This window comes from Vombatus ursinus, unplaced genomic scaffold, assembly GCF_900497805.2.
Source record: "Vombatus ursinus unplaced genomic scaffold, bare-nosed wombat genome assembly UNPS02014772.1, whole genome shotgun sequence".
Lineage (NCBI taxonomy): Eukaryota > Metazoa > Chordata > Mammalia > Diprotodontia > Vombatidae > Vombatus > Vombatus ursinus.
The window spans coordinates 17,751,189-17,778,435 of NW_020954550.1; the positions used below are offsets into that span (position 1 = coordinate 17,751,189).

A 27,247-nucleotide genomic window follows, 5' to 3' on the forward strand; every position below is an offset into this window, starting at 1 on the left:
TCAATATTCCCCTTAGTTTTAATATCAGTGAAAAATGGACACATTGCTTAATATGTAAGCTAAGCAGCCCCAGTGACTATCTCCTTAATTACCAGTAATATTTCAGAATTGATTTTCAGTCAAGAGGAAAGCAAATACAACAAAGAAGCTTTGTGGCCTTGTTTTCTACTCTCCCCTCCCCACCCCCACCAAGGATACCCCATCATTGCCCCACAGAGTGATCATGAGCAGCATAATTTGAATTTGATGAAGCAATCAGAAGTAGCAGTAAAATTATAGTCTGAGGTCATGGCACCAGATGAATGTGGCATAATCTTAAAAAAAAAAAAGTAAAAAACTCAGAAGACGAACAAACAACTATTCACATGCAGATATCAGAGGTTGATAAATGGATAATCCTTAGAAATTTAAGATCACGTATTTGTCACATATCGACACAGGAAATTTCCAAAGAGCTGTATGCACATATCACTCATTGACATCAAGGACTTCCCTCAAATAAATTAATAGACAGTATAAATAAAGGCTAATAGACCATTTGTGGATGCTCTTTTTTGGCAATAGAACGCACTAGTGCTGCCTTGGCCAGCGGCTCCACTAACAGCCGCAGTTGGGCTGCTGTGGTGGTGGGGACTCTTTGAGTCTTGTATTCTGCTTCCCGGCAGCGATGGCAGGATCTGTCTCCAAACTTTCTGACATTTTGTCACAGATGATATCTACGAGGCGCTCAAATGTCTGCTTGACGTTTATGTTGTCCTTGGCACTTGTTTCAAAAAATTCAAACCCTGGAGGAGAAATACAGAAACACAGCATGATCATTGCCCATGTCTGGACTGGACCACAATTCAGGCCCTTTTCATGAAGCTTCTCCATTTCATCTTCCACTCCCAGACCCCCAGGATAACCTGAACTTGATTGGCTGTTTTTTCAGGGGTGGGGGTGGAGTGGATTGAACAAGATAAAAGTAAAATGCTAAGTGGAAGGTCTCAAGGCCTTTTTTATTTCACATAACCATTTATGCTAAAGGTGATGAATGGCAATTAGAGCTCTATTTGTATTTCTTTGAAACATTCTATTAAAATAATCATGAACTTCCTTCAACTCTAGCTATCTCCTAGACTTCTCTTCCCTCTCTTCCCTCACAGCAGCCCCTTTGACCCCTTTCCAGGGCTAGGATCCTGGGCATTTTTTGACTATTCTCAGTTTTTGCCTTTGACAGCCCTCACCTGCTTTGTCTTGCTCTTTGTTTTTCTCTGGTACCATCAAATTATGGGAATTCTCCTGACCTAACTCTTCTTGAGTGTTTGTTCTATGTTATTTTCCTCAGCTCCCATATCTAGCAGGTACCCATTTTAATAATAACCTCAGGTAATAGCAACAATAATTGAAATCTATATGGCATTCATATAGTTTGCAAGAACTTCATATGCATTATCCCCTTTGGGTTTTACAACAGCCCTGTGAGGTAAACACTATGACCATTTTACTGATGACAAAATGGAGACTCAGAGCCTCTGTAATAGCTAGTATTTATATAATGCTTTAAGTTTACAAAGTGCTTTACTTGTGTTAATTCATTTGATCTTCACATCATCCCCTGAAAGGTAGGTGCTATTTATTATCTCCATTTTACAGATGAGGAAATGAAAGGTCAAATGACTTGCCCAGAGTCACACAGCTATTAAGTATCTGAGGCAGATCTTTAGCATTCTTTCCATTCTGACAGATGGTTAACTCTGTTACCCACATATGAGAATCACAAGCACAGCTCAGAATAAGTGGAACCTGTGTCTACTATGTCATGGTGATAGAGTACCCACCACCTTCTTCACAACCTATGTAATATGTAAACCAACAGCTAAATGGACACCAGGTGGCACTACCTGCCATAGAATTGACTTCTGAAGTCTGGACTCCAGTGAATTGTCTAGGGGCAATGGGGCAGCAGCCCTGATGTGTGTACCTATCCCTTAGTGCTTATTTTTCCGCAGTCACTGAAGTCAAACGATGGGTGGTGTTTTGCATATGCCTGGGAAGAGTCTTGACTGTGATTTTGCTGGAGCACCAGCTGATAATCTCACAGCTCTGATGCTTCACTGTACCTGTGTAGAAACAGATCTGGCAAGTTGCCCTGTATGCAATCTTCCTAGTCTATTGTGTTTGGATTCAGCTTCTGTTGGCTAAGCTTACAACTCAGTTGCCATGACAACCTTCTCACTAGAACAGTCAGAGATTGCTCTGGTCCAGTCAGGGGGTGCTGATTTAGGATGTTTGGGAATGAACGCAAAATTGCTATTCTAATCTGTTCTGGATTTCACACTCTATAAATCTGTCTAGTCACATCTGGCCTATCTCAGAGAAGCTGAGATTCAAAATGATTAACTCTTGTAACCATATTTCTCCATCTGGAGGCCAAAACCACTGAGTAAAAGTACATTCAGCTTTGCCTTCAGAAAAAACCCTTTTTATAAGACAGGTATGAGAGGCAGCGTGGTACAGCAAAGACAGTACTAGAATTAGTGAGAGAAACTCCGAGAGATTGCTCCAAGTCGAACAGGCTTTAAGTGGAAAAGCTGAGGTTCAAGGCTAGATTCTCTGTCTCCAAATCCAAGGTCATTTCCATTCCATCAGGAAGACCTAGATTTGATCTCAGACTCTGCCACCGCTTATTAGCTATATGACCATCTTTGATGCTCAAGTTCTTTTTAATCTATAAACTAGGCCCAAGATAATGCCTTTTCTATTGACATCAAAGGGTCACTGAAAGAATTAAATGAGATGTATGTGAAAGACCCTTATGAGGAGTTCTATAAATGGAAGATATATTATTTTCTGAAATGGTACTACAAAACAGAGGAAAGCATTTCTCAAGAGTTGTCATTTTTATTGAACAGCTCATTTCAGAAGCTCCATATTTAATCAGGTAAGCATCCTTATTCTGTATTTCATGAGTCATGGATGTACTCTATTATTGGGGTCTAAGTAAGTGATTGCAGAATCTGGTCTTTAGCAACTGTCAGAAGAAGCAGAATTTTTTAAATCAGTAGGTTCAGGTAAATGACATTTCTAAGTATAGTAGACACATTCTCCTTCTAATTAGTAGTAACTAGCCCATAGGCTATTCTGCAGTGGGAATTTCTGGACCACCGTTGCCAAGTTTTAAGTCTTAGAGGAAATGATTTCAATTGACCCAAATGTCAAAAGTCACTAACAAGACAGACACCCACCGACCAGCTTTTCTTCTCTGAGTGTCTGTTTTGGTTGCGGTGAATTTCATATATATTATAGGAAACTGCCAATTATCCAGAATGATTGAGAAACAGGATATTCTGTTTGACTGGATATTCTGAGCTACTAAATAAGGTCACAGATTTCAGATAATTCAATTACAGTAAAATACATGACACTAAAATAATATTGGGCACAATTTAATTGTTTGATTTAGAAGGCAGTGTAAGATTAGTACGAGCATCAATCAGCACAGCTAAAACTAGGAACTGTTGCACTCGGGGCTAGCAACATCTTCTGTTGGCCAGAAGTGGGAGAAAGGGGCCAGATATCAGTGTAGGGGACACAGATAACTTGGGACATCAGCGTGAGGCAAGGTGGAGAGAGAGGAGCAGTAGGAAGGGGAAGAACATACCCTAGTGCACTACTTAAATTATTTTAACTTTTTTTAAAATAAGGACATATTATATATTTTAAGCTTCCTATTTTAACCATTTTAAAAAAAATATCTAAATGTTGTCTTTTGTTTCTATATTGCTGAAGGACAAGTACTGCCAATGCTCTCTAAATTCAGTGAAATTCAGCACCTTGGGCAGAGCACAGATTTCAGGGCCCTATTTAGTGCATGGTCAATCCCCACTGCTAAAGCTGTAGAAAATGTAGTAGGAGATTAGGCAGACACTAGCAGCTTACTCCACTTTAAACAATAATAATCATAATAATTCATTGATATCAGTTTGTTTAGTTCTTCTTGGTGTCTCTCATGAAAGTAAGGAACAGAGTGTGAAAAAAATCAGCTTTTGTGTAGATCCTGGATAGAAGTATAGTGACCTCTCCCACTATAATGTCAGCATTAATCCGGGCACAGATTAATTCCACGCCCACAGAGCATCTCCATCTAGAGCAGAGATATCAAACTCTGAGTGAAAAACTCCTGAGTGGAACCAGATATAATTAATTATATAACTGTTACATATTCTCCTTAATTAATCAGATTAAAATGTAATTGGGAAATTTTAAACAAAATAAGTAAAAATATAATACAGCATAAATAATGTTAATTTGTGGTTTTCTAAGTCAACATGGGGCCCATATCTATTTGAGTTTGACATCATTGATCTAGAAAATGAGGACCTTCATGAAACCATCTAAAACATAAACCAACATCTTTTCTTATTTATATACATTTGTGGACTTATAGAAAAACAAAATATCCTCACAACTACTAATCTTTCAACTCACTCACTAGAGGGTCTTAGGGCAGTTTCCTCATTTATAAAGAGGAGAGGAATGTAGAAGTGACTTCATAAAATCATAGATATATACTTTAGAGGGCCCTTAGAGCTTCTCTATTTTAATCTCATTTTATGTATAAAGTAATTGAGGCCAAGTGTGGTTAAATGCTTGCTAAAGGTCACACAGATGGAAAGGTGGTAGACATGGTATCCAACCCCAGGTTTCCCTGTGCCAATCTGACCCTAACATTTTATCAGGACTTATGAAGAATACTTGATAATTCTGAGATTCCCTACTCTTCACAATGTATACATGAACACACAAGCTACAGAGGCAAAAATCAGCAATTTACAAGACTTTTAAGTCAATAAGTCAAGTAACATCTGTCTGCCTCAGTTTCTGTATCTGTAAAATGGGGAAAATCATAAGATCTACCTCCTAGGGTTGTTGGGAGGACAAAATTATATAATATTTGTAAAGTGCTTTGCCAATCTCAAAGCTCTGTATAAATGCTAGCCATTATTGGTCTCAGAAAGGTCAAGCAAGCAGCCCCAGACCATAGATGCCCACCAAGCCCAGAAAACTCAGAGTAGATCTAAATTAGAACTGCTGCTGATGAGTTTGCTTGACTGGCCCCTAGCTTACACCAGATGTTTCTTGTAATGTGTCCTCTGGTATTAACAGCTTTAGCATGAATATTTGTGTTTTCCATTAAGCATAGGAATTCTCTCCAATCACCAGAAACACACAAGACCATTCTTTCTTACAGTTTCCTTCCTAGACCCTCTGTGACTTCATTCTGGTTCCCCTCAGTCTCCTTCTTACCACTCCATGGTCAGAGCATTTCAGTAGGTAGGCCTGGAGCTCTTGCACTTCCCAAATGGCCCTTGGAGGTCTGCCAGAGAGGGCTCTGTCATTGGTCTCCTGCTTCACTTTCACTGAATGTTTGGCTCTCAGCACATAGTCAGGGGATGTAATTTCCCTTAAAAAACATGTCAGCTGCCCCAGGGATCAAAGGAGAGAAGCAGAACAGCAGAACCATATAGGTGATCCTTTATCCTTTTCAAACAACCAATATAATTCACCAGGTCCTAGAGAGGCAAGTCAGGCTGGATTTGACCATGATGCATGATAAAAGCTGAAGTTATGTGAACATAAGGAATGACATATTCCCAAGACTCCCAAATTTATAGGGTTAAAAGGGATCATGAGAAAGTATCCAGCTTATCCCTCTGTCTTTAGGAAGGCCTATAGGTACCTAAACCTCCTAGGCAGATAAGAATCTTTCAAAACCTCAAAAAGGGTGAGTCCAGAAATTTTCTGAGACTCCATTAGCTAATACTCTTCGCTCTCAGGGAAATTCACATCTATGACATTACAGGCAACTTAATGGTGTGGTATATAGAGTGCTGGACTTGGAGAAATGAAGGAAGGAAGGAAGGAAGGAAGGAAGGAAACAAGGAAGGGAGGGAGGAAGGAAAGAAGGAAGGAAGGAAGGAAGGGAGGGAGGGAGGGGAGGGAAGAGAAGGGAAAGAAAGGGGAGAGAGGGAGGGAGAGAATGAAGGAAAAGAGGGAGGCAGGGAAGAAGAAAGAAAGGAAGGAAGGGAAGGAGGGAGGAAAGAGAGAAGCATTTTTTAAGGCATCTATTATATGCCAGGCACTGTGCTCCGCTCTTTAAAAATATCTAATTTGATCTTCACAACAATCTTGGGAGGTAGGTGCTACTTTACAGTTGAGGAAATTGAGGCAGTCTAAGGTCACACAGCTTGTGTCTGAGGTCAGCTTTGAACTCAGGCCTTCTGGACTCCAGGTCAGCACCATATCTACTGTGTCACCAAGGACACAGGGGGCCTATATAGCTATGTCTCTCTAGGTAGACCTCCATCTCCAGTTTGTACCCTGAAGTCCAGGCCCATTAAGGGTTCCATCAGCAGCCTGGAACCTTTTCAAACCAATTCCCACAGATTAGCATATAGTACCTTTTGGTCCAGTAAGTGTTCTTGCCACTGGTTTGGCATATTCCAGACGGTTGTCTTGGCTTGTTAAAAGTGCTGCCATGACACACTACTCTCCCAAAGCCTTTCATTTACTTGATTTTGTGCTACAATCACTATAATAATCCAAACAACAGAACACGGAATATCTAATGACTGTTTCCTTAATACCGTTCTCCAGAGAACTCAAAACATATTTATATTTTTATAGTCATCATTCAGTTCACTCTCACATTTATTTTAATAGGTATTTCTTATCAGGAAACACCATTTTACTCCCCCAAGACCTTTTTAAAAATTTATTTTTCTTATTAGAAAAATAAATTTTATCTTTATTTTTAAAAATTTATTTATCAGCAACATATTTTTCTGTTGCTGATTGAAGGAAATCCTAAATGCCAATGTAAGTTCCTGCAATTCACCTCCTATTTCAGGAGGATGTGACACTATAACTGGCCCAACTTGACCTTGAAAGAGATTGTATAAATGTCATCTTTGTCTGTTAGAGGAAAAGAGCTAACAAAAGTCATAGTATTATTGATAATGCTCTTTAATATATTAAAAACACTACCCACACAAAACAAAAATCCATTAAACAACCATGAACGTGTGTACTCAAGCTTCCCAAAATATATGTAATATATGATATTTTTAGATTCTAGTATAGCTTCTTAGGCTTATATCTTTCTACTGTTATCCATTAAATACACAGAGTAGGAAAAGAGTTTTTACTCTTCTGAGTGTCATCTGGGACAGAGCCTAGAGATACCCAAGCAGCAGGACAGGCTCTAGCTCAGTGTGTCCAAAACTGGGATGACTGCCCAGAGACAGACACTTAAGTGAGCAGAATGGCAAGGATTTCATCTTCATTGACTGGAGGAGGGCCAAGAAACTGCTCTGTAAAAGAGGAAAGGGCAGGATCTTGGCAGCAGGCCTAGGGCTACCCAGAAGATCAAAGACTTTCATCCATCAGAAGGACCCAGTCTGGCTTGACCTGGCAGCATCTTTCTTCCTTTCTGTCAATGGTCTGAATTGGGTCATTATGGGAGCCTGACTTGTCCTAAACAATACTGAGAGGGAATTTTTAGATTCAGCATCATCAGTGCAATGAACTTCATGTCTGGGAGAAGGTTCATCTTCTTCTATTGGACATAGAAAGGAAGAAGGGCCTCTGATGCTTTTTGCTATTTTAGTTAGATGCACGGGAGAATTGCCACTCTTTACTTGCAGGGGGTAACTGGTGGAGAAAAGTAGAAGTGGAAAGTGCAACCCACATGGAACCAGGCTATTTCCACTCTGCTCCTGCTTGTTCCACTTTGGCACTATTTCTTGCCCAGTTCCCCCTCCTGACATTTATATTTATGTCAATTGTACCATCATTTTGTTAGTCACTCATGCTCTAAACCTTAGAATCATCATTTAGTTTCCTCCTATGATTCCTTGATACTTCCTTTGTCATGTTTCTCACCTTCTTTCCTTTCCAGTCTTATTATCCCCTTCTTAGTTCCTTACTTTTCCCATATCAACTCATTCCTAGTCTATTACAGTAATCTCCCAAGAGTCACTGCCTTCAGTCTTTCCCCTAACATCTAAGATATTCTACGCAAATGCTTCCAGATTAATCTTTCTAAAATATCATTTTCATCAAGTCAATTCATGACTATGAAAAAAAACCCTTCAAAGGCTCCACATTATCCTCAGTCTGGCTCTCAAGGTGTTCAGTTCCTTGCCTCAAATGACCCCTCTGGCCTTATCTGCCACCATTTCTCAAATGAGTCCTCTGTTCTAGGCAAGTTTGTTTATTCATTTTTCCTAGAAAATTGCCTGCTTATTCCTGTCTTTGTGAATCTGCTTACATTGTTCTTCCTACATGTGATGGCCTCCTTCCCCTTCTCTGACTTTCTAACTCTTACTTGATTTCTATTTTCTCTGTAAAAGAGAATGGTTTTTGGACCATTAGGAAGAAAAGAAAAAATGGTTAATGGAGACTTGAAACCAAAAGAATGAGAAAATAACAGTAAGAGGTTACCTGGTTGTTCTCATTAGAGTATGTCCTGGAATAATGAAAGTGTCATGGTAAAGTGGAAAGAGCTCTTGCACTGGAGTCAGAGAATTGCATTCAATTCCTGCATCTTATCCTTTAATCCTCGTATGAGTTTGGACAAGCTACTTTATTTTCCTGAGTTCCAGTTTCTTTAACTGTACAATAAGGGACTTGGATTTGATAGCCTCTGAAATTCTTTCTAGCTCCGTATCTCTCAACATTTGAAAACTGAGGTGCTAGTGATCTCTATTGGTTATTAGTGATTAGCTATTAGTGGTTTCTTTGAAGAAAATCATGGAGAAGCAAGGAGAATTTCCAGAAAATTGGGAAAGGGCAAATATTACCTTAATTTGCAAAAAAGGAAAGGAATCTTCAAATTATAGGCTAGTGAGCTATAAGCAATGGTTTCTCAGCTCATTTGCAAGTAACTATTTTAAGGCTTAAGAGATTAAAACTCACAAAATGAAAAATCAAAGAACTGTGTGGACACTAAGGTATGATTCAATAAGGATTGTGGATTTGATAGGAGAAATCTGGCCATTTTTAATCTCATAAGTGAAAGATGAGTCACTGAGCACCAGGATGTTGTGTTTTAAGTCACTGGCAGCAGTGGAGAGTGAAAGGTGGAGAACCTGGCAAATGAAGACTGAAGAAAATACAAGGGGATAAATAGGCTAACTCTTCTGGAGCTATGTGAAGAAGCTGGCATATAGATCAGTGAATTGACAGAAGCTCTAGTTATAAAATTCCTAAATGTTTGGAGAAAGGCTCAACCCGACTGAATAAGAGCTTCAATGTCAGATATTATCATTTTGTACTGCAGAATTTTAGAGACGTGAAGCCTCTCAGAAGTACATGTAGCTATTTTACTATGAGCTCTGGTTGCCAGTATTGTCAATGGAGCATTCTGGTAAGTGAATAGCTACATAGGCTTGTCTGTATTGTCTCAAAAGAGCCAGATTCATGAGCTTTGCAGTTCTCTGACCTAAAGGGTATTTCTAGACAAATTAAAAATGTAATATTTTCTTAGCATACTTTTAAGGATGATTGTGAGTTGAAAGAGGTTATAAATGCTTTGCCAATTTGAAAGTAGAAGATTTGCCCAGCTGGGAAGTGGTGAGGATCAAAAGAGTAGCAATTAGCAGAGAAATTCCTTGATATGGCACAAATGTTCTTGAATTGATCAATGACATCAAAGCCTGCAGTGCAGAGTTTTGAGTCACTCCGAGCAAATGGGTTTCTTCACTCATCTAATTCTCTGGAAGATTTCTAGAAATGTGTACTCACTTTCTTCTATAGATACTGAATGCACTGGTGGGAGAATGTCACCATGTTTATATACATAGATCTGGATACATTTATTCTTCCTGCATTTGTCCTAATATAGGAGTAACCATGATGTTACTGTCTTTTTGTTTGCTTTATTGTCAAGTAAAGGTTAAGTTTAAGATCTAAATGTAATATCACTGTAAATGTCTGGGTGTGTGTAAATGGAAGCCTACTGGTGAGGGCTTGGGTGGCATAATGGTGAGTTAGGGTAGTGTATTCCTCTAACAACAGGGTTATCCCTAGGATCCTGAGAGAAGCTGAGTGTAACCACATGGTCAAGTGCCTTCTCTGGGAACTTAGTCCTGCCAATATAAGGCCAAACTCAAATTGATTCCTTCTTAAACTACTACCCCAGCCAACATTTGAATTTTTATAGCCCTCATTCTCTGTTTAGTCATATGAGACTGGGCAAGCTTGTATTTATTATACCCAATTGATTCACATGCAGGGACAAAGAATTGAATGTGCCATTAAGGATTTATTTATTTTGCCAGAATTTGATACTTATCTGCATCCCTGCAAGGCATTTTATAATTTCTGATACCATGAAATTTTGTTAATTTGGACTAAAGTAAGAATCTCAATTATAGTACGCCTTAAGAAATATTTTAGGCAACTATGAATCTGAACTAGTAATCAAAAGGTTGCTTGGTGAGTGTAAAATCAGAACAAAGGGACATGCATAGTTTTTTAGGATTGTGTTCTCTTGGTTGGTTGGTGGTGATAGTGGGCAGTCTGGAGAATGATCTCTGCTCCATTATAAAAAACTCTCAAGTGAATGGGTTCTTATAGGTGGTGAAGACTTTGTGTGTGACCCCTGGAAAATACTGCAAAAACACAGCCAAGTTCTTATTCTCTTTCCTCTTCTTAATGATGCAAACCACTCTTTCTGTTATAACCGTGCCTTGGAAAGCACAGTGTCTGGCACAGAACAAGCATTTAATTCATACTGGTTAATTGATTAAAGGCTATAATTAATTAGATTTCAGCTTATTTTACAGATGGCTACATTTTAGTTGACCATTCATCAAATCTTTATTAAGAGCTTTACTTTATTTAAGAGCTTTACTTTGAACAAAACATTGTGTTAGGCACTGGAGTAGGTAGAAAGTTTAGGTAAGACCCATTTCTTGTGTGCCTTACAACTTACAACTTATATAGACAGATTACATGATCTGTGCATTAAAGAGTTATAAAACAGTGATTTATGAAATTCAACCGGGGGAGATTAAGGAAGACTTTATGGAGGAGATGGCATTTAAATCAGATTTTAAGGGGTTAAAATTTGACTATAGTAGAGAAGAGGAAGACATTCCAGGAATGGGGCTCAGTAGGAGCAAAGGCATAGAGATCACAGGCCATGTGGGGGTGGGATGCAGGAAGAGCCATCCTCTTTGTCACATAGTATATGTGTAGTGTCTTAATGAGACAAAGCTATAAAGGTAAGATGGTGTCAGTTGTGGAGGGCTTTGAATGCCAGATAAATGAACCTGAGAAAAGAAAAGACTTTTAAGCAGAGAAGTGACATGACCAGATAAATGGAGAAGAAAAATTATATTGGTAACAACTTGAAGCATGGACTGGAGAGGAATGGAAGTGGAGTCAGAAGGGGATGTTGAACAGGTAAAATTGATAGGACTTGAGAATCATCATGGTATAATGTAACGAGTGCTGAGTTTGGAGCCAGATATCCTGGATTTTAATCCTGCCTCTATCATTTATTGCCTGTGTGATCTTGGGCCAGTCACTTTACTTCTCTGGGCCTCAGTTTCCACATCTATAAAATAAATGGGTTGGGTGAGATGGATCCTAAGTTCCCTTATACCTCTTAATCTATGATCCTGTGATCTTTTATACATATCACAGGTGGAAGTCACAAGGCAGCTGAGAGGAGAGCTGAATGGTGATACACTCAATAATGGAAAAGGTGGGGACTGAGGTGGGGGGTTGGTAGGGGTCAGATGTGGAAATGATGAAGCAGCAGCAAGGATACAGCTGAGATCATGAGTGATGAATCTGCAGTGGGGGAAATCGTGAGACTGGAGACCTACATTAAAACCTGGATAAAATATGGGAGCAATCTCTTCTGGCTTCTCTTCCTTTTCAGGTCCCCTCAATGTATGGGAATCTCTCTCTTTGATGAAAACTTACTTGATATCAGATACCCATGTCTCATCAATGCATTTACAAACCTTCCCTGAAGGTTTATTTTTGTACATGGTCTCTCTCTTATCTTTTATGTCAATTCTCAGTTTTATTCAGATGGCAACATTTTCTGACCTTCTTGGTTTTACACTTTTTGTGACCTACTACCTGTATCTACTAAATACGTAAATGTTATCCTGAATCTGTGGAAATAACTAGTACCAAAAAGGAAGAGCCTTGCATTACTAGCTATAGTTACTAAATCACAATTCTCTCCCTCCTTCACTGCTAACATTCATTAACTTGGAACAGCATGCCTTAGTTTTATTTGGTGAAAAAGTGGCCATCCTAGGAAAGAGGCTTAAAGATTTTAGGATTCATTATATTGTCTTGCTTGGTTCTAAAAGCTCTGTGGGATAAAGCCAAGGCCCCAGGAGGGCTGAATTCTTTTCCTGAATCCATAGTCTAGGAGTTGGTATTAGGTTAGACAAAGAAGAATGGATGTCAGAGGGAGGTCCTAATAGCAGTCTGCCATTGCCAGTATATAAAGGGTTCTGACAGATGCTGAGCAGTATTTACTGTCTCAGCTAAGGACAGTACAAGAGGGAATGGTCCTAGGTCTAACAGCAGGGACTTAAGTTAGACATTACCAAAAGAATTGTGATGCACTCACTCATTCTTCAGTCCCTTGCAATCTAGATCCCATCTCCACCACTCTACTGAAATTGTTCTCTCAAAGGTCACCAAGTATTTCCTGTTTCCTGAGTCCAATTGCCTTTTCTCAATCTTTGTCATATGTCACTTTTTTGTAACATGATATTGTTGACTTCTCCCTTCCTTCAGTACACTCTCTCCTCCTTTGACTTCCTGATACTGTACTTTGACATAAGAGAAAGGATTATTTCTCTCTCATATTAATAGTCAATTGTCAAAATTGGGGAGACCCTGGCTTTTTATCCTGGTCTTATTTCCTTGTTTATTCTCTCAAGGGCAGGGCTGATGGAAGATAGGATTTACATTCTCCACATTCTGAGTATTGCTACTCCACCCAACTAGCTCAGGTTTGGATCTGGGACATAGATTCTTTGTCCAGATTGCCCAAGGCTGGGGGTGGTCTGGGTATAGGCATAGTCTCTCTGTCCAAGAGTGACATGATGTCACTATCAGCCTCTCATTGGAGTGAGCTCTCTTCTCCTTGTAAAGTCCACCTCTCCTTAATTGTTAACCAATCAGAGTTGATCACCACCCTCAGGAATATCCTCTTCAAAGAGCATATAAACCATAAGCCCACTGCCACGAGGGATTTTGGCATTCGAGAATGTCACTGACTTTTTATTAAAAATGCTGGCATCAATAAAATGATTAAATTACCTAGAAATTAAATTGCCCTGAACTTTCTAAATGCCATAGACAGGTCTCCTTCCACCTTTTTGAAGGTTTCTCTTCCACCTCCACTTTCTCCTTCATTCCTTTCCTTTCTCTCTCACATTCCCTAAGTGTTCACATCTCTAAGGCACTGTCCTTTGGCCATCTCTTCTCTTTTTATATATTCTGCCTTGATGATCTTAGCCAGTCAGCTTTCAGTTACACTTCTGGGCACCTAACTCTCAAATCTGTATATTCACAACTGTCCTCTCTTTTAGGCTCTCGAGCATCTCCAACGATGGTAATCTCACAGGATGTAGATTTTGAAGGGATCTTAAATCATTAAGTTTAACCTTGACATTTTGTAGAAGAAAGGCAGAACCAGAGAGGTTAAACATAGTACGTAGCATACAGTAGGCACTTAATAAATGCTTGTTGAATTGATTTCTCAAAGATAGATAGCAGCAAGAGAGCCAGGATTTAGGCCAAAATTCTCTCACTCCAATAATAATAGATGATGATGATGTTAATAAATATTTAGAAAATATTTTCAAGTTTATAAAGTGATTTATTGGTTTTCTTTCCACTATAGCACAAAACTGTCTGTCAGCATTCCAAGCTTATTATAACCAAACAAAAATTCTTCATGGCTCCCCTAAAGCATGTCTTGCCTCCTAACTTCCTTATTTATGTCAATGGCTCCACAATCTCCCAGTCACTTAGCATCAACCCTTTGGAGTAATCTTTGACTACTCTCTCTCTTTCAACCCTAACATTCTATTAGCTGCTAAGAACTATTGATTCTGTTTCTATAATATATCTCAAATTGGTCTCCATAATTTTCCCACTGCCAATCCATTCTCTCTTAGACTGCTATTCAAGCCTATTAACTCTCTCTTAGACTACTGTCACAGCCTTCCAATTAATCCTCTTTTTTATTTCTTTCAATTTTAACCTGTTCCAGTTTATCCTACGTACCATTGTATAGGTCTGTATAAGTTGAATTTGGAGTCACAGGAGGTAGGTTCAGATCCCTGATCTGCCTCTCAACTACCTGTGTGACCTTGGTCAAGTCATTTTTCCTCATTGGGCCTTAGTTTCCTCAACTGTAAAATAAGAGGATTAGATTACCTGACCTTTGAGGTCCCTTCTGTCTCTAAATATATAGTCCTAAAAACAATCACACATCTAATCATTGCACTCCATTTTTCAAAAACTTTAAATGACTTCACACTGGCCTACCAAATAAAATCAAATTCTTCATCTGGCATTCAAGGTCCTCCATAATAATAGACATGAATATTTAGATCACTATAATGGCATATCTCATACTGTGACATTTTGTTTTGTAAATCACTCTCTTATGGGTTTGATAAGCCTGAATCAAACCTCCAGACCTAGTCATCTCCAATAAACAACAAAACAAGAACACAAAGTGAGCTAATGAATATTGAAGGTTCAGGAAAAGACTTTTTACCTATGATAGTTCTACAAAGGCACAGACACACCTGTGAGGTCCAATCTGACTGGCTAAGCAATTAATCTTAGTCTCCTGCCCTGCCCCCTTTCTCTTTCTCTTCTCTCTCTTATTTTTCCCTCCTCATTCTCTTTTAATTTCCCTCCTTTCTCCCCATTTCTTCTGCTTTTCTATCATCTTCTCCCTTTTTCTCTCCTTCCCTTCTCCTGCTTCTTTCTATCTCTCCTTCTCTATCTTCTCTCCTTTCCCTCTCCCTTTCTCCCTCCTTCCTTCTCTTTCTCCTTCTCTCTCCTCTCTCTCTCCCTTACTTCTTTATAACTGATACTAAAGCATCTTGTCTTTGATCTAGTGGAATGAAAGAAGATCCTGGGATACAGTCAATTACTACATTTAAAAGAATAGAGAGTGGACCATGGGATGGGAAAGACATGACAGTTACACTATCTAACAAAATATCTTTACTAGTGTGCTTCCTTATTAGGGTGCCTCCACTTACTGGGATATTTCCTGCAACTGTTTCCAGCTTAACAAATGGCCTTCTTACACTGACTGAACTGTGGACTTCCTCTCTGTGAAGAGAGCAAGCTGGCCAGCTGACATGAGCATTCCAGCTCACTTGGAGGTTGAAATACTTAATGTAAATTAATTCATTGGCTCTTTTTTTTGTAAATCAATTTCTGGTGAATTTGGTTAGTGTGAATAAGTGAATAAGGACCAGAAATCTCTTGGGTGGGCTGACAGAACTGGATTGTTGTACCCAAAATGGTCAGCAGCACTGATGTACCATGGGACTCAACTTGGACAATCAATCAGTTAGTCAATCTTCCATCTTCTCACTACAACAACCTGTCAGATTTAACTGTCTTAGTTCTGTTTTATTTTTTAATTTAAACTTTTATTTTTTTTATTCTGACTGGTTTCTTCTTTCACTTTTATTGTATTATTATTAAAGTCTAGCCTGTACCTCCTCCCCCACCAACACACACACACACACACACACACACACACACACACACACACACACACAAGCTCTGCTAGTTTATAAGGAGCATTTTTAATAATTCCAACATTTATTCACTGTGGCTTGGGGGGAGAGGGGCATGAAAGTTAAGTTGTGTTTTTGAAGAACTGTCATTTAAAGGAGGAACTAGAATTGCCTTGTTTGGGCCCAGATGACAAAACCAGAAAAAAATAAAATGGACAGAAGCTACAAAGAGGTCGATTTTTGCTTTATGTCTGGAAATCCTTCCTAATGAACAGAGCTGTTCCCAAACAAAATGGGCTGCCTGAAGAAGTAGTGGGAACTCCTCTTTTGAGGTCATCAAGCAGAGGCTGGGAGACCACTTGTCAGGTATGTTATAGGGGGGCTTCCTTTGTCCATGGGTTAGATGAGATAACCTTTTAGGTCCTTTACAATGTACAAGTTCTATAATTATGTAATATTATTAGGTCCAGAGGATATAGACATTTATATGACACAAACTCTGTTCTTAAGGAACTTAGAATTTAAAGGGGAAAAGACATAGATATAAATAGTATCATAGTTAGACCTGGAAGAGAGTCCTAGAGTCCCAGATTTAGAGGTGGAAGGGACCTTAGAGGTACTGTAGTCCAACTCTCTCATTCACAAATGGGGAAACTGAGTCTCAGAGAGGTTCAGTGACCAGATCACAGAGTAGGAGATTGAAGAGCTGGATTTTGGACCCAGGTCCTCTGACCCCCAAACCAACAATCTTCGCATATTTTCATATTTTCCTGATCTACTCTACAGTAGAAGGGATGTGGGATAAGTACAAAGGAGAGGTCCAAGCAAGGTGCTATGAAATAAAATTTGACTTTTAGGAAGTGGCTTCAATAGATAGAGAATGAACAGGGGGGAGGGAGCAGGGAAGGAGTCCATCCTAGGCATGAAGCACAGCATAAGAAATATCATGGAAGCAGGAATGGGAAGGACAAAATGTGTGATGGAATGTAGAGAATGTGAAGAGAAGCAACATAAAACAAGCCTGAAAGGGTAGGTTGAAGCCAGACATGGAAAGCCTTCATGGAATCACTGAATTTTGGAGTTGAAAGGATCCTCAGAGGCCATTTAGTATAACCCATGCCTGAACAAAAAGCTGCTCTTTCATATTCAAACCTAGTGGTCATCCAGTCTTTGTCTGAATATAACAAGTGAGAAGAGTGTCTGAGGTAGCTAATTCCACTTTTGGATAGCCCTAGTTGTGACGAAGTGCTTCCTTGTATAGAGTATAAATCACAGAACCTTCCCCCCTCTTCTTTTTTCCTACTTATTGCTCCATTCTGCACCGTGGGGCTAAGCAGAATAAAGATAACCTTTTTCTTGCAGCCTAGACCTGCAAACAGCTGAAGACAATTATCTGGAGTTTATACTTAATATGGTAGGCAGAACAGAATGTTTCTGTGTAGATTAGTGATGATGTCAATAGTGTACTAGGAAGATGAGTCTGGCCGCAGTGTAAAGAATTGGGGAGGGGAAGAACTGGAGGCAGTGAGAATATTCATCATCGTCTAGGAGAGAAGAGATGAGGGCCTGAATCAGGATGGTGGCTGTATGGGGGTAGAAAGGAGTGACTGAATATGAAAGCTATTGAGGTGGTATGATCACCAAGTCTTGCCAACTGATTGGACATTTGGGATGAGGTAAAAGAAAGACTCAAAGAAAACCACAGTTAAAAGCCTGTATGCCTCAGAGGATGGTGATATTGTTAGTGATATTGGTTGAGTTCGGTTTTAGACATGTTGAGACATTTAGGTGGAAATGTCCAGCATGCATCTGTATATATGGGACCAAAGTGCTGGGAAGGGGTTAAGAGTAGAGATACATAGCTTTGGGAGTCATCTGTATAGATTGATAACTGCACCTAAGGGGATGGATAAAATTTCAGTGGCAAGACAGAAGACCAAAGATAGACTCTTGGGGGACACTCTGACGAGGCAGCAGAAGGGTCAGGGAAATATTAGGGCAATGTCACAGAATCCAAGGGAGGAAAGGGTATCAACAAGGAGAACAAAGTCCATATTGTCAACGACCACTGAGGTGTCAAGATGGATAAAGACAGAAAAAGGGCAATTGGGTTTAGGGATACTTTGATACTATGAGAAGCAGTGAAATAGAGAGCCAGCCTTGGACCCAGGAGGACCTGAGTTTAATTTTCACCTCTGACACGTACTAGCTATGTGACCCCAGGCAAGTAATTTAGTCTTTCAGCACTCTGGGTAATACTCTAGGACTATAAATCCCAGGGAAAGGACCCACCTGCCTTAGTAGAGGGAATTTACTCATCTGGGAGTTCTCTGTATCAGCAAAATCACAGCTTTAGTCCATATCTCTATCCTGATATCTGTGATCAATTACTTGTATGTGGGTACTGCCCTCAAAGGGTATCCATTTCAACTCACCCATGTCTTTTTATTCCAGTGTGACTTTTGTTCAGATTATCTTGTAAATCCTAAGGGGGGGGGGGAGTTGTATATATCTAACATACTAGGATTCCTTCCTCTAGATTTCTTGATACTACCTGGATACAATTGTGTCACATGGCTTAACAATCAAACAATAAGCATTTATGAAGTGCCTAATATGTGCCAGGAACTGTGTCAGTTACTGGGAATATAGATGTAAAAATATCCCTTTGTTCCCCACTCCCTGTATGTCTCTTGCGCACCATCTTCCTAACTTGGAGAAATTTACCTTCTGGGAACCTGCTGACCAGATTGGCTAATGAATTTCCCAGACTACTGTTTCGGGAAATCTTCAGTCTTCATGTTTCACTTCATTTGTCATTCTTTAGACTTTTCTTTCACAACCTTGCTTACCATCTTGTTAATGAGCTCATCCTTACTCCACCTCCCTCCAGTTCAAGAACCATGAACCAAGATCAATCAATTCACATTGTTCCTGGATGGGATGTGCCAATCTATTCATGTATGATCTTGCTCACCATCTCTGTGATATTCCAGACCAAAATGATTCTCCTGGCCACCACTAACCTATGTATGTTGTCTCCACTTTAAGCTTTAAGTTCCTGGAGAGCAGGGGCCATTTATGTTTGTTTGTTTGTTTTAAATTCATATCCCCAGCACTTAGCACAGTGCTTGGCATATAGTTAGTGCTTACTAAATGTGTTTTCATTGATTCTCATTGTATGACCAATTCGCTTCTTATTATAGTTACATAACTCTGATAATATCTTTCACATACTTTTCAGTGTGTGTTTCTTCATTGGTAATGTATTGATGCATATTTATGCCTATCATATGTGTCCCTGGTATCCCATTATTTACAGTCACATAGCATCGTTGGAAGAATATTGGACTTAAAAAGATGGGTCATTGTCTCAGGCTGAGACGTTGTGATCATTAAAAGCAATGCAGTTTCCCAAATTCAATCAAACTCTTTCTCCTCCTATTCAATTCTGGACTCAGTCTATTATTCACTTGCAGTGTCTCTCTCAAATACAGGTATTGATCAACCTGCCCTCTCCATTGTCCATTCAACTTCATAATAAAAAATAAAAATATAATAGAACATAGATAATGTAAATATGTGGTTTTTTTAAGTCAATATGTGGTCTGCAGGGATCCTTATGTGTGTTTTAGTGGTCCCTGTTTCTATTTAAATTTGACATCACTGATCTAGAGGACCTCACTTTCTATAGGGAATTTGTTTTTCATTTGAACTCTGTACTAGATATTCTCCATAATAGTAGCCAATTTCTTGGTGAACATATATCTTCTGTTTTATGCCTTGTCTGACATTATTATTGAGAGGAACAATGATAAAAGTCCTTTCTATTAACAAAGAATTGTTTTAACTCCTGCACAGGAGACACCTCATGAGAGGAGAACTTTTAAGACAATGATTTGCTTTACTGAATCAAATGTTTTTTTAAAGTTAAAAAAAAATAATAAGCACACTGGGATGTTATATTCTCTGTACCTTTTAGTTAAATGTGTGACTACAAAGATGTAGTCTTTTTTTAAGAATGTCATTTGTGAAAGAATACCCTTGATACTTGTATTGATTAATCTCATAAATATCTTGTAAGCAACATATGGGTTGTTGGTTATTGACATTTTCTCTATTACCTTTTTTGAGTAGAAATATTATGTATTATTTTTTTCTAGACTCTTTCAGATACCTTGAGAATCAATACCTCAATGCCCTCAGAAATATTGTTACTCCAGCACAGACCTCCTCCACATATGTGGTCTAGTCCAATTGATCTTTCCATCTTTGTTTTCTTCAATGTCATTTCTATTAGGATAGGGTTATAGGGTGACCTGAGAAAGCTATTTCTGTTAAAGTGCTAGGAGTGAAAATTAGATGGCAGGGGACTGAGGAATGAGATGTAATGAATAGACTATTCTTTTCTCTAAGTTTAGGGTAGGATGATAGCTTTAGGGGATTGCAGGGTCAAGGGAAAGTATTTTTAGGCTAGGAAAGATCTGAGCCAATTAATAGGCAAAGTAGAAGAGAGTATTAGAAAAGGAGATAGGAAATGCATAGAAGAAAATTAGAAATGCATGCAAGATGATTGATACAGATATAGAGATGAGGTAGACTTAGGGGAGAGATTGTGAGGAGGGAAGAACATTGAAAACAGATGCCATACATAATATAATAGCCAATAACATGGGGACAAAAGGATTTCTGTACATCAAGTGAGGCACCAATTGAGATTAAATGACATGAATTTGTAGAAGACTCAGTCATCCTGGGAGTAGGAGTTGAGGAACCTGATGGTAGGGGTGACCCATGGTTGAATACTATTAGGGATAATTGGCAAAAAATTAAAAGATGCCAGAGATTAGAAGAGGGCTAGAAGATAGAGAATGATTTCATTGACTGACAAAAGGGTCAAATCTGGGTAGGGAGGAAAGGAAGACTGGAACATTGTTGACAAATAGGAAGACCAAGTATTATGATGGGGCAAAGAACAGGTGTGGATGGATAGGAGATTGGATAGGGAAGAATTTCAGAATTCAGATTTTTGAAAGTAGGGTAAATGATAATAAAGTCTAAAATGTAACTGCCCTAGTGGAAGGATTTTAGCTCATAGTTATTGAAAAGCTCAAAAATTCACAAGGGCAAGGCATTAGAAGAATCATCAATGTGGATGATGAAATCTAAGGAATGGAGGCAAGAGAGAGTGAAGAGGAAACCTGAAATCCAGGTGCCAAAGTCAAAAAGGAAAGCAACTGAACGATCAAGAGCTAAGAAGAAGGGAACCACAAGGCTGAAAAAAGAGTAAAAGGTGGTTTTGTTCTATCTGAATCTGAAAAGAAAGGTATTTAAATAATAGAGGCAAAATCAGGATCTGACTGGGCTAAAGGAACTGAAGGAAAAGGAGTGGAAAGGGTAAGTGGACTAGGAATGGGGAGAGGCATAAGGCAAATCAAGATGAAAGAGGCATTGAGATAGTTTGGTAAAGAGGAGTTTTGAAAGCATAAGGAAAGAAGTGAAGGTTTAGAATGAGGGCTTTAGGGGCTGAGGTTCAGTAAGTAAGTCATTGGAAAGGGTATATGTGGGAAGTACCACTGAGTAAGAGAAGAGTGGGTAGGCAGCTGGATTCTTAAGCAGTGACAGACATTAGAGTGTTGATAGCCAAGGTGTCAATCAACAGTGGATGGATATGGATCAATTTAACAACTCCATTTTATAACTTTTACTAATCACCTACTATGTACACAGTGCTGAGTGATGAGGATTCAAGGGCGAAAACTGACATATTGACTGCCCTCAAGGAGCCCACAGCAAGATATGACATAGAATTGAATGATATATAGTCAAATGTGATGGAGGGGGGAGAGAGAGAGAGAGAGAGACAGAGACAGAGACAGAGACAGAGACAGAGAGACAGGGAGAGAGAGACACAGAGAGAGAGAGACAAAGAGAGAGACAGAGAGAGACAGAGAGAGGGTAGGAGAGAGAGAGAGGAGAAAGAAAGAAGGAGGAGGAGGGGGACAGAGAGACAGAGAGAGAGAGAGAGACAGAGACAGAGAGAGAGAAAGAAGAAAGAGGAGGGGAAAGAGAGATGGAAACAGAGGGGGAGATAGAGAAAGAGAGAGGGAAAGAGAGAGAGAGAGAGAGAGAGAGAGAGAGAGAGAGAGAGAGAGAGAGAGAGAATTTTCAACAGTGATAATGGAGGATCCTGGAGGTGGCAACTGAACTGAGTCTTGAAGGAAGGGAAGGTTGTCAAGAGGCAGAGATGAGGACAGAATGCTTTTCACTTATGGGATATATTCTCTGTAAATACACAGAGTTAGAGAGTGTTGGATAAGATTAAGGAGCAGATTATTGCCCAGTTTGACTGAAACAGAATATGTTTAAGAGAGTAGGGTGAAATAAAGCCAGAAAGGTAGCATAGAACCAGCTTATAGAGGCTTGTATATGCCAGGTTATGAAGTTTGTTTTTCTCCCTTGTACAACAGAAAATCACTCAAGTTTCTGGAGTAGACAAATGCAAGGATAAAGTTTGTTCATCAGGAAAAATTAATTTGACAGCTATGTGAAGGCTGGTTTGGAGATAGGAGAGACCAGAAAAAGGATGAGTGGATAAGAGGTTATTAGAATAATCCAGGAGAAAAGTGAGGGGAGTCTAAGTTAGAATGATGCCAGTGCCTGTGGAGAGAAGAGATATTTTAGAGATTGAATAATAAAACTTGGCAACTTATTAGATGTGTGGGAGTCAAAGATGATTCTAAGATTTCGTGCCATTAATAGAAATTGGACAGCTGGAAGGGGAGATGACGTGTTCAGTTTTTGGATATGCTGAACTTAAGGGGTGAATGAAATATACAAGTGGGGGATGTCCAGCAGACATTTGCATATAGCAGCCTTCAGTTCAGGAGAGAGGTTAGGGCAGGATCTGTATATCTGGAAGTCACCTGCATAGAATGATAATTGAACTATTTGGCATTCAATGCCCTTCTTAACCTACTTCAAACCCCTCTTACCTTTCTAATCTTCTTACACCTCACATTCCCCATGTACTCTTTGATACAGTAACACCAGCATCCTCGCTCTTCCTTCAACATGACATTCCATCTCTGGGCTTTGGGCATATTCATTGGCTGTCCCCTATGCTTGGAATGCTCTTCCTTCTCATCTTTACCTCCTGGCTTCCTTCAAGTCCCAGCTTAAATTTGACCTTCTATAGGAACCTTTCCCAATCACTCTTAACTCCAGTGCATTTTCCCTGCTGATTATTTCCTGTTTATACTATATATACCTTATTTGTACATGGTTGTTTGCATGCTGGCTCCCCTACTAGATTTTGAATGTGGGGCTACCTCTGCCTTTCTTTGTAGCTCCAGTGCTTAGCATAGTGCCTGACACATAGTTGGTACTTAATGAACGTTTATTGATTTAATGAATAACCAATGAGAATAGGCATTTTCTAAAAGAGAAAGAGTAGATCTACCTTGGGAAAAAGGCACAAGGGGAGGGACAAAGATATTGGTCAACTTATCTTCTGAGACTGAAACAAGGATGAATAAGATGGATAAAGTAGCTTTTGATAAATGGTCCTTATCTCAGAAAAGTAGGAGTAAAACAAACAAACAAAAAAACAAGTAAAACAACTTTACAGTATTTGTTGGGCTGTTGGGAGAGAAGGGAAAGGCAGTGACATGGATTTGGAGGATTTGAGAAAAACAACAAAAGATCTGGAATTAAAATAGGGAGTCAATTAAAGAGGAATAGAAATATTGTCATGAGGCCCCAGGCAGCATCAGTAGGGAGGGATAGAGAATGATCATTAAAGGATGAAGGTATGTGAATAGGGTTGACTAGCGGGAGTTTTGAGTAGTGAGGCACTTAGGCAAGTCAGAACTCAGAATAAGAGGTTAATGTGAGATAGAAGACCACAGGAAGAACAAAAAATTTAGTGGAATAAGAAGTCTATAGGACATTGGGGGAGTGAAAAAGTAGGACCTGACACTATGAAATAGCGAATATCGATTGCAAATTGGGATATTTAAAGGAAGGAATAAAGAAATAGGGCTCTTTCAAGGTGAAGGGGGTGGTGATGGCTGTGGGGTTGGAAATCACTATAGGGATGTAAATGTTTTTAAGAAGTATGAGTACTGTCACTGAAGATCTTGCAGTAGAAAAATGGTTCACAGTTTGGGAGCACAAAGGGGAAAATAGTTATAAAGCTACAGGAGCTAAACCAGAAGGAATCCTAGGTTAGCCTGGCTGGAGTTGTTGAGGGGATATGGATAGAGACAGGATCTGTGATTTCATCAGCATAAGGAACTTCTGGAAGAGGAAAATCCTGCCAGTGCAGGTTTGTACCTTCTCTGCAACTTACGTTCATCTTAGACAATTGCCTAGAGGGGATAATGACTTTCCCAGGGTCACCCAGTCAATAAGTGTCAGGTAGAACTTGAAACACATCCTTCCTGTCTTGGAGACCAGCTCTCTAGTCATCATACTTGCTGTTAGGATAAATGTGCAGATTCTCAGATGGTCATAATACTCCCAAGTAGTGACAACCTTAATCTTAGGGCTTGTAAGAACCTGAAGACATAATTTTGCCCATTCTACTGCCCTCAGGCAGGGCCTCACTTAAACCAACAAAGACATTAAAATCTACTCAATTATTCAAAATCTCCTGAGAATGCTCAGTTAACTACAGTATAAACCAGTGGAAATAATAGCAACATATCTTGGCTGACAGCTTGGGGCAGACAGGTTCTTAGGAACCTTTAAATTGCATTAATAGGACTCAAGGATTTGGTAATCCCCAGCCTTTAATAAGCACTAAAATTAAGATTTTAAAGATAATAATAAAAAGCTGCTGAAGACCAGAGTTTTATATGCTTGAAGAAGGTGGGTTAAGTTTTTGAAAAATGAGCTTCATGGTACCTTTCCTCTTTTCAAATTTCCTAGTTAGCTCTCTCACCTGGAAAAAAATAAAAAATAAATAAAATCTTTCACTAGGCCATGTACCTTTCAAGCTAGCTATATTGGGTCTTAGGCAGAATTGAAGAAAGGAATCAAGGTAGGTTCAGGACTATGTTTTTTAATTTTCTGAATGCTGCATCCATGGACTGCCAATATGAATGACCATAGAGGCTCCCTCACTCATGGATAGTGGTAACAGTTGCAGCTGTAGTATTAATAGAATAGAGAGAAGAACACTAGAGCAGAGGAGTAGGTTGGGGGTTGGTTGCTGAGGTTCCTCCAGGTAAAACACTCTATGTTTTTTTTATTTCTAAGGCCCAGAGAGAATGTCTATATCAATGAGTTGCATGTAAGACAACCTGATAGGGTAACCGGGCACTCTGTGTCACTTGTAGACTCTTTCTCTTCCTTTAAGACACAGTAGCCCAAATGTCATCTTCTACATGAAACCTTTCCTGATGCTCGCAACTGCTAGTGCCTTCCCTCCCAAACTACCTTGTAGGCAGCTCTGTTGAATTTATTCAGTTTATATTTATGCTGTATATAGCATGTATTTACACTTTTCTCCCCCATTAGAATATAAACTTCTTGGTAGTATGGATTGTTTTATTCTTTGTCTTTGCATCTCCAGGCCCTAATAAGTCCCTTTCACATCATAAGTGTTTAATAAGTATTTGTTGATTATTGTTGGGAGTTGCTAGGATGCTGATTTTGAGAGAACTTATTCATCTGAATAAAATTGAATATGAAGATTTAGCATCCTTAATGGTGATCTAGTCACTTTCTAGTAGCTTTGGTTACTCAGGAGCCAAAAACACAATTTAAAGAGTTATTGAGTCTAATCCTCTCATTTTACAGATGAGAAAACTGAAACCCAGTTAGGCAGTCTGGGAGTTGCCTAAGGTCACATATGTAGTGTTGAACTAGATTTATAAAAGCTGTACTTTTAATTTTTCCACGTGTATAGGACAGGAAAATGAAGTATGTTAAAGAAAAATTGCTAACCCTGAACGAGAATCCAAGGGTGTGATAACTAAAGTAATAACTTACAGGCCAGAAGAGATGCTATCAGGAGACTTTGTTATTTCCTTAGGGAAAAATTTTTTTGGAATGAGTTACTCAATCTCTGACTATAGAAGAAGTGCCACAGAGGTGTCTGGGATTGTCTGACACTACTTGTCTACACCTGTGCTGCTGCCTTGCTGTCTCCACCTCTCCACTCTTACAATGCAAGGATATGGCCTGACTAATTGAAAGGCCAAGGGTAAGCTAGGGTGGTTGTTCCTTGCTGTAATCTGAAAATCGAAAATACCGTAAAAGGAAAATAGATAAAAACTGGTGATCAACATTGCTGTTTGTCCTTCATTCTTGAAGAGGACCATGACATCAGGGAGGTGATGCCATGACATACAAGTGAATTGGATTTAGGTGAGGGAGGGCTGTGCAAGGTCACCAGCCTCACTTTCTCCTCCAGAGCCATCTGGGTCTAGTGGCCAGATATAGATCAAGAAGACTGGAGATGGCCCAAGATGCATTGGAAGACCCTTGCCCTTTTCAAGCTAAGGTCTTGAACAGTTCTCAGTTTGACAAAGGCAATGCCCATTCAGTGATTTGGGCATAATAAGGAATAAGGCAGAGAATGGCCTCTTTACCTAGTCAAAAAAAAAATTGATCTGGTAGGGGAACATCCTCAGGGTTTTTGGGCCAAACAGAAACAATTACTATTTACATTCATTCTGAACCAATCCAGGCCCAGACAATGACCTGCGACTTATTGTTGGCCAATCGATGAAAGCCAGAGTGATTTGGGGTTGTAAAAAAAAAAGTTTCAGAGATTGAAATTTGTATTCTCTTTGGGCAGAGCACCAAAAGAAAGAAGAAAAAAGAGAAAGAAAGAAAGAGGTACAGGATTTAGATATAAAGGTTGATAGTATAAGAAAGAAAGAAAAGAAAGAAAGGAAGGAAGGAAGGAAGGAAGGAAGGAAGGAAGGAAGGAAGAAAGAAATTCAATGTAGATATGGGGGAGAAAAAGATTTAAAGCCTGGGCAAGTAGGAAATTGATTGGACTACTGAAAGAAACAGCTAAGGAGGGGAAACTGGCTGGGAGGGAGGAAGTTTGACTCCAGGCACGTTGAATTTCAGGGATGAAATGACAGTCACATGGCAATGTATTCCTGGGCAGCTACAGATATTGAGCTAGAGCTTAGGAGGTAAGGACCAGAGATCTAATTTGGGGGAAGTATTCTACAAAAAGTGAGAGTTAAATTCATAAAAGTGATTTAGTTCTCAGAAGAAGAAAGAATAGAGGGAAAAGAGCCAAGGCCTGAACTCTAAGAAATCCTCTAATCAAGAGATGGAAACATAGGTTCAGAGTGGTAGAATGTGACTGGCTACTCTGGACCACTAGAGATAATCTGAACGAAAGAGAACAGATGGGTGCGCCAAGTGATGAAAATATAATTTTTTAATCCTTACCCCAGAGTTTATTCACCTTT

General features: G+C 39.3%; 1 protein-coding gene across 1 annotated transcript in view; it reads right to left on the bottom strand.

Moving 5' to 3' along the window:
• Nucleotides 1-597: 597 nt before the first annotated feature.
• RAB3C (RAB3C, member RAS oncogene family) overlaps nt 598-27,247 on the bottom strand; it is a 311,738-nt gene continuing 285,088 nt past the window's right edge. The window contains exon 4 of the mRNA XM_027863605.1: nt 598-785. Within this exon, the coding sequence (XP_027719406.1) occupies nt 598-785 (188 nt within the window). The remainder of the gene's footprint in view (nt 786-27,247) is intronic.